The following is an 8817-nucleotide window of genomic DNA, read 5'->3' as shown; positions in this document are numbered from 1 at the left end:
ACCATAACTAACTCTGGATCCTATCCCCAACCATAACTAACCCTGACCCTGGACCTATCCCCACTAACCCCAACCATAACTAGCCCTAACCATACCCTAACCCTGGATCCTATCCCCTACCATAACTAACTTTTGAGGCTGCAGGTTGGCATATTGATAATTCATTGCTTTTAGTTTTAAGTTTGCTTCCGCTGCCCAACATGTTGACCCAAAGGCTGTGCCCTCTTGCTAAACAAATGACCGAAGTCATATGGATGATATCCCTTTAAGTAAACAGATGTCATTAACATTTTATTATGATGCAAAAGTTGATCATCTGTATAATGTTAATGTTAATTACATACTTACAGTACAATATGGTACAAAGCCATTGTGATCTAAAGTGAAATGGTAGTCTTCAGAGAGATGTTATGCAAGATAAACATTAATCCAGCAAATAATACAACAATTATACTCAACAGATATAATAGTTAAACATCAGTTTAAAAGTAATCAGTTCAATTTCAATGCCAAAAGTGGCAGGTAACTTTTGAGACAATTACTGCTGTACCTCACAAAAACAAACTGAACAAAATACAGTTATTTTCAGCAAAGAAGCCTTTGTTACTCTATCTCTCAAACAAAACAATGTCTCACATTCATGGACTGTTGGCAGATGTTCCACCAGATAAGACTACTTGTTTCTGTGGTCCTATTTGTCTTCCATCCGTGGCCGCTTTCTCAGGCCTCCTGATAGGCTTGTAGACGGCTCAACTGATGTCTCTGGTTGGTCTGAGAGGGATGCATCCCGAAAGCCTTCACCCTGGGGAACAGAGGAGTTGGCCCAAAGCTAAAGAACATCATGTTCTTCCCTTACTGGGGGTTGTATGATCTCGTGTAAATGTGAGTGATTTCACACAGAAATGTCAGTTTCAAGACATGGTTTTTAGAGTGTGTATTTTTATCACAGGGCTAGCAGGATTTCTTTTAAGGATAAATTAATACATACAATCAATCAATCAGTTTTCAGTACAGTGCTAAGAAACACTGAAAACAAGTCTGTATTAATTCACACATACATTTATACTAAATAAGCATGACATATCAGCTAAATAACTCGTGATTTAAGATGTATAATAATAACAATTCAACACATACGCAACATTAACATATATCTTAAACAAACAATGACAAGACACACACATAAAATGTGAATCAGATGTAACATTAGCTACATCTGACCTGAGCAGGCTGCAGTGCAGTGCTATCAAACGTCCACTTCAAACAACGTCAAACATCTTGGAGTAGCGCTCTGCGGCTGTTACCTAGCATCATGGTTTTCTGTGCTGTGAAATACCTTAGATTGCGCTACATGTCTGAGCTTGTTCCTCCCTTCAACTCTGGCATTTACCAAGTGTGTAGGAAGGCCTTTGTTGTGCAGACAGATATGAGGGTGTCTAAGTTGTACGTACGAATCCTTCGAGTTAACTCAAAACGGGACCTCCCTTCTTTACAAACAGGACCTCGGTCACCAAGGGTGGAACTACTTCCTCAGGATCCGTGCTGTAAATGGAACTGGAATCATTGCGCAATCTTTCCTATGGACATCGACGCAAGGCCGATGGTCTGATGTTATCGCATGTGGATCTCCAGTAAGGTTTCCACCCTAAGCCAATAAGTGTTTGACATAAAACCCTGCCAAGTACACAGCACGCCTAGCTTTCTTAGGATCCTGTAAAAGACCAGCAGGTTTGAGGCAGGGCATGCCCATGTGTGCCGTCTGTTTACTCACCCATGAGGTGTTGTTGCTGTCAAAACAGAGAAGAGGACACATACTGTATAGGGCTGTGAGCCACTCCATGGAGCCTCAGGGCTACATGACCATACCATATTTTTGCACATTGCACAGTATACCACTTTTTGATATAGCCTCTATTTATACATCTGTATACACCATACTGTACATAGCTACCATAACTGTACATAGCTACCGTAACTGTACATAGCTTACTACTATCCTCTCCTGTATATACCTCTAACTACCGTACTTGCCATACTGTACCATATCACTATCACTATCATGTTTTATATCACGATTTGCACTTTTGGTTAGATTCTAAACTGCATTTCGTTGTCGTTCTGGTACTTGTACTCTGCAATGACAATAAAGTTGAATCTAATCTAAAATCTAATGTAAAATCATAGAAGCTGCATTGTAGTATTTATAGAACTAATCGTGGAATTCCGCATAACTCAGTGTCCTTGTCTTGTTTCCTCTATGACCTGTTTTGATAGTACAGCTAAAGGCAAAATGGTGGAAATCTACCCTGTCCTTTCAGTGGTCCCTGAAGAACAGGTGAGATGGGGGTGGGTGGGAGGGGGGAAGGAAAGGGTTCTCTAATGTTGAGAGGCGGTGAACTCACGGTGATCTGGTAGGGGACTGTAGCCTCCATCTGACTGGGGGACTTGTACAGGGACGCCAACCTAGGAGGGCGGACACAGAGATGAAGCCCTTTACCAGCCATACAATCATTCAGAACAGCACGACATAGCCCGCCGCTTTACTGGCTTTCTTTCCGTCTCTTTCACTTTCCCTCTCTGACCTTGTCCTTTTACCGTTTATGAGAAGGTGGGAAAGAGGGAGCTTTTGAGAGCACGATGCAATTCAAACCCGGGCGAAGACGAGGTGAACAATGACACGCTGAAGAAGCGCTGGCAGCTAGGGGACCTTGGGGTTTTATAGAGACGGGGAGCACTTCTCAGCCGGAGCCGCTGTGCGCTGAGTGATGGGCAGGCTGGAGCCGTTGTGGAGGAAAAGAACAGTGGACAAATGGAAGGCCAGGGCCGTCGGCTAAGTGACTCACTCACTTTCACTCTGTCAACCCCCCCTCGCTGTCTCTCTCTCTGTCTCACTCCCCCCCCCGCCCCCTTGGGTTTATGCTTGAAATCTTGCTTGAAAATGTGTTAAAAAAAAAAAATTAAATGGCAATTTACAAGATTGCATTGGCTCTCCATCAAATGCTCTCTCAGAGCAGGCAGAAAACTCAACTGCACTTGTGAAATATGGTTGTGAGGGTTGTTCTGGTGGTTTTTTCATTTCATTGTGTACTGTATATCTTTGAGCTGTAGCAGCCACTCTTGTGCTAGGCTTGTAAACGGCTGGACAAACACAAGTTGTGTATGTACTATAGATGTGCATGTAGGCACACAGCGCCGTAGATACAGGAGCGTCTATGCTTTCTTCCCAGGGACATCTCTATACCTGTGAGTGCCTTCCCAGTGCAGGATGAGTCTCTGGGTAGCAGCATGGCCCCAACTCTCACCTGCAGAGTGAAAAGGCCACACACAGAGACGTGTTATCTATTACACCTGTGTGAATCAGTGCCCTCTCATACAACCATACAGGCACTTAAGCCTGGGTCACAGCGGATACCTCTACCTCAGCAGCACGTGTGCGTTCATTTCGGCGCCCATGTTAACAGGTTAGAGCAGAAACACAGCGTGAGACGCACGGCTCAAGCGGGTTGCGTGGCTGCTCTAACCTGTTAACATGGGCGCCGAAATGAACGCACACGTGCTGCTGAGGTAGAGGTATCTGCTGTGGCCAGGCGTTAGTCCATCCACACTGACATGGCACAAATATTTACAAGACTGGCAGATAGGCCAGTGCTAACGGTCCAAGAGGAGATGGTTTTAACTGGTAATAAAAGTAAGAATGTCATTTCTGTATATACAGTATATATATATATGTTACAGTACATGTGGGAAAACTAGGGTTAGGGTTAGGTGCTAGGGTTAGGGTTAGACATGCCAGCATGTACCAAGTCGTCGTTTTATGCTGCCCCCGGATGTCCCCGGAAATGCCAACATAAACCGTTTTCCCACATGTACCGTAACATATATCATATATATATATATACTGTATACTTAATTAATGACACCATTAATTTGTTTTTATCATTAGTCGTTGCATCCAGATGATATTGCTCCCTCACCTAAGGCAGGAACAAGCTTGGACTGACCACCCCAAACCTTGGTGGTCATCTGATTGGTCAGCACCACCTAAACACACAGAAGATGGGTGTCGATTTAAAAAGACATGGGTTCTTCAAAGAGATGACAGAGAGGAAGCAACTGTTACAATAGGTCATATTTGTTTGTGTCAATCATTTTCCTTGAGAGTAAGGTATACTGGTATAAAGTCCACTTCATATTCCAGTTCAGTGTAATGCTGCTTGTGGAGCATATGCTTCTTTTTTTTTGGTTTAACAGTTTTTCTAAATTTTAAATTGAGTTAACATCCTTTCCATTTGCCAGTCTTGCCTTGGTCAGGTGTGCTCTCAAAACAATTTTGAGCTGTATCAAGCTGTGCCTGGCACAAGGGGAAGAGGTGTGTATTAAGTCAAACACTGCCCCCATTGATCATCTGTCATTTCCTCTCCAAGGTCTTAACGAGGAGTTTTAACGCGTTTGCAGACCATTCTTGTTTCCCATTGCAGCTGCAGCCCCATTGTAAGCAGTCTCTTCCAGCTGTGAGGCTGAGGACAAGCCCTCTCCCTCTCTCCTCAAAACATCTACTGTATATCCTGATTGACACGGGCGTCTTAAATCTGTCTCCTCCGTCTTTTTAATAGCTCCATGCTAGCAGTCATAAAAAGGATATGTGGTGGACTCAATACATCAAACACGTGAAATGCTAGGACTGGACATCAATTTTATGAAAAAATAAAGGCACTAGACTACATAAGCCAGGAGAGGTCATGTTCGACATATCTATAAACCGGCTCAACAAACACAGGGACAGGTCCTCTAGGCTTACATAAGAGTCGTACTGGATGTACATCCTCTCTCCACAGCAATCTCATCAGTCCTGAACTCTTGGCTCTCCACAAGCAAGAGGAACAACGCTGGTCTGCACATACACACTACTGGTCTGCACATACACACTACAGTACAACGCTGGTCTGCACATACACACTACAGTACAACGCTGGTCTGCACATACACACTACAGTACATCGCTGGTCTGCACATACACACTACAGTACATCTGCACATACACACTACAGTACATCTGCACATACACACTACAGTACATCTGCACATACACACTACAGTACATCTCTTCATAGACGCAGTCAAAGAAACATGAGATAAGACAGAGTGTCCTACCATTCCAAGCAATATTGTAATCACATCATCGTTGGCTTTGTTAATATGGTTTAAATCAACCCTTACTTAATTGAATTGGAACTACATTGCAAATTTGGATGGTGGAACAATGTTTGGAAACCCTACTGGTGCCTCTGAGCTTAAAGTGTATCGTGTTGTTGTTTTTCTGTGCCCTCCAAGGGGTCCCCGAGCACTGCCAATGAACAAATTGCTAGAACAAATTGAATTTTGCTCTTAAAATAACTATTTTGCTGATTAAAAAATCTTGGCACGGAACAGCCGTCAGAGATGGCACAGTTGGATGGAAATTTTGGGACATTTTACATTTAGCAGATGCTTTATCCAAAGCGACTTACAACAAATACATTTGTCTAAGTAAGTGAATCAACTATCCATCAGTCATCGCAAGAAAAAGTAATCTACGCTCGGGCCTGAGGCCATTGGCAGTCAAAAATGCTAAAGGAAGGATTAAAAAATAAATAAATTACATATATTTATTTTTACAGTAGAGAAACTCTACAGGGGGTGTAGATGGGACGGAGAGGTTTCAGGAGGGACAGTTAAGGTGTAGCCTGAAGAGATGGGTCTTCAGTCTACGGCAAACTGGACCGGTTGTAAATACTGAGGGAAGAACGTGGATGCAGGTCTGGGACAGCTTCCAGCTGCTGCTGTGGTCATGCACCTGTTTGCATGGCGGCACTGGATGTGTCCAGACAGACTGGATGGAGGACGGAAGGAAGGGTGTATTTAACAGAGCTGCATCGTTATATAACGGTGGGAAGACAAGAGGAAAAAGGGTTTAAGAACGAGGACGAGAAATGTAGACAGGTCTGTAAAGAGAGCAGGGCAACGCTTCATTAGACGGGCGGGCTGAGTGTGTGTGTGTGTGTGTGTGTGTGTGTGTGTGTCATAGGTCATACCGCAACGTTGCTATTGGTCGCCATCTGGATGAGCTGCTGGGCTAAGCCGTTCAGGAGGCGGGTCCTCTGGGAAAGGTCGTCAAAGTCGTGGCGGAATGGGAAGGCGATGCTGTCGATCACCACCAGTCGGACCTGGATTCAATCGACACAAAGGCCCAGCGGTCCAAAGGCAATGGATAAATGAAGAAGCAGGTTATAATCTATACATCATTCCTGCTTCTATTGATGCATAAGTATTTCGGTGAAACAATCCATTTTGTTGGAACGACGGTGGTATGAATGGAGTCAGTCCAACCCCAAAATGGAACCAGTTAAAGACCCCCCCCCCCCCCCCCCCGCGCGCCCGCCGGTCTGTGTTGGCGTTATCTTCTTGACGTTATTCAGTTTTTTCTTCTCTGGGGGCTGATGGGAATTCATACCTCAGGGTGCCGAGCCAGGAAGTCAGGCAGGAGGTATGTCTCCGCCAACAGCTCCACGTAGTCATGACAACGGAAGAGGAAGAGGTTGGAGAGGATTGTTTCCACGGTGAACTCCTTCAAGGCCTCCCGCTGCTCTGGAGAAGAGGGAGAAAGGAAGGAAAACAGAAAGGAGGGAACAGAGACCACTCTGTCAGGTATGGAGTGTGCATGGTTTACCGAGCTCTCTGTATGACGTGTTCAACACTGCTCCTGCCCTGACATGGCTTACGTAATGCAGTGTGATTTAAATGTTGGGAGGTGATGGCCAAAACAGTGACTCAATTTACTGTTTCAATTCACCAACGTTCAAGGAGCATTCATACAGTACTAAACACTGTCTGTAATAATCTATAAAATACTAATACTGTTATACATTATTATATTACTCGTAGGCCATCAGAAACCATGTTAACCATGCTCTCTTACAAAATGGTGTCTGAAGTGATCAAATATCATGGGAGATCTAGAGGTGTGAAATAAGCTGTGGAACTGTTCCCAGACATCCGTTCTGTTCCTTGTTTACCTGCATCCTCTGCTAGCAGCTCACAGTGCTGGGCGGCTGCCTGGGCCAGGTCCACAGCCCTCTGGACAAAGAAGCTGCCCTCCGTGTCTATGTACACAGCTCTGCCTCCCACACCTCCCAAACACACTGGGATCTGGACATCAATCGCCAACTGGATACTGAGGAGGACAGAGAACATTTTTGGGAGAGGGAGAGGGAGAGAGAGAAATTGTGTGTGTGTGTGTGTGTGTGTGTGTGTGTGTGTGTGTGTGTGTGTGTGTGTGTGTGTGTGTGAGAGAGAGATACAGCTGTGACAACAAAGACATTCAGATAAAGAGCATCAATTGCACATGCAATGTTTGTCAGAAACAGACCTGGGTTTTAAATAGTTTGGGAAATAATTTGATGGAAGAGCCGAAAACATGTAAACCCCAACCGTCTGGCACTGCTGCAGGTAAACTAAATCAAACACTCAAAGTATTTCAATACTTCTCGACACCAGGTCTAAAGTACTGTAGCCTACTGGGTACAAAGCCTACAAAACGTATGAAATTTAGGAACAACATGATGCCCTGGTGGTGGTGGTACCTGCGGTGGGGGTACCAAAGAGGGGCATTCTTACCACAGCTGCGTCTTTCCTATCCCAGGTGCCCCACACACCTCGGTGGTCTTCCCCACAGGGAAGCCCCCGCCCAGGGCAGAGTCCAGTGCTGAGCAGAATGTGACGATGGATCCCAGCTCCTGTTCTCTCTCCAGCAGCTCCAGGGCCGTCAGCTGGCCCACTGACGCCCTCTGCTGGGCGGGCTCGCACCTGACAGCCTGCAACACCTCTACCGCCTCCTCCTGGGAGATACCCGCCTCTACAACAACAATGGAAGCGTAGGAAAAAGTTACATGCACTGCAGTGGAGGACAGAAAGAAGAGAAAGAGAAGTCGGCACTATGCTAGGCTGCTATATTTCCACGAAACAACGGCATTACAAACAGTAGACAGCTTACCTTTGCTGAGTTGCAAAGGTCGCAGGTCCGACAGGTCTGCAGCTGAATGAAAGCCAGTGTTGAGTAGTTTCACTTTGACTGACGGCGCAAAGGCAAAGCTTGACACAGGCCGTTGCATCGTTCATAAATCCTTCAAATCACCTGAGCTGAGAACACACAATAAAACGTCAAGGGCTGGCAGACAAGCAAGCAATCTGAATCTGCGACAGTATATAATAATATATCATAGAAATGCATATTAAGGAAAACAAGTTTTTAATGACATGCTTTTTCTTACCATGACGTTTACTTGACAGGAGTTGTCGTTGTGAGTTGAGAAACATGTTGTTGCCATTTTCAACCTTCCCTCCAACAACGACACCTCCTGTAAGACCACTGGAGAAGGAAGAGCCGCCGAGAGAGTAGAACGTGCAACTGAAACACCGCCCTCTGGTGGCCAGGGACCAACACGTGGCCGTTATCTCTCCTGACAAGAGACTGACAGACAGTTGTGTCATCTGCTCCAATGCAGCTACTGATGTCAAATTACTGAAATAAATGAACTTTTGCACGATATTCTATTTTTTTTAGTTGCACGTGTATTATGACACATGAGAAACAGTACGTGTGGGGGGGGGGGGGTTGTAGATGTCTCAGGACTCAGGAGGGACAGTACAGGGGGGTAGTAGATGTCTCAGGAGGGACAGTACAGGGGGGTAGTAGATGTCTCAGGAGGGACAGTACAGGGGGTAGTAGATGTCTCAGGAGGGACAGTATAGGGGGGTAGTAGATGTCTCAGGAGGGACAGT

The 8817-nt window shown here is 45.2% G+C and overlaps 1 protein-coding gene across 1 annotated transcript; it reads right to left on the bottom strand.

Annotated features, from left to right (window-relative positions):
* Positions 1-496: 496 nt before the first annotated feature.
* rad51c (RAD51 paralog C) lies at positions 497-8400 on the bottom strand. The gene is made up of 10 exons (XM_080529999.1): positions 8307-8400; positions 8030-8175; positions 7654-7891; positions 7053-7210; positions 6491-6624; positions 6072-6203; positions 3975-4041; positions 3242-3302; positions 2403-2463; positions 497-802 (listed from the first exon to the last, which is right to left on the bottom strand). Exons 2-10 carry the CDS (start codon positions 8145-8147, stop codon positions 692-694), a joined length of 1080 nt encoding a protein of 359 aa, XP_080386125.1. The 5' UTR covers positions 8148-8175; positions 8307-8400; the 3' UTR covers positions 497-691.
* Between the last annotated feature and the right edge of the window lie 417 nt (positions 8401-8817).

Source organism: Nansenia antarctica, assembly GCF_963989245.1.
Source record: "Nansenia antarctica genome assembly, chromosome: 4".
NCBI lineage: Eukaryota > Metazoa > Chordata > Actinopteri > Argentiniformes > Microstomatidae > Nansenia > Nansenia antarctica.
The sequence above is the reverse complement of the archived record's forward strand: the minus strand, read 5'-3'. Positions and strand labels throughout refer to the sequence as shown.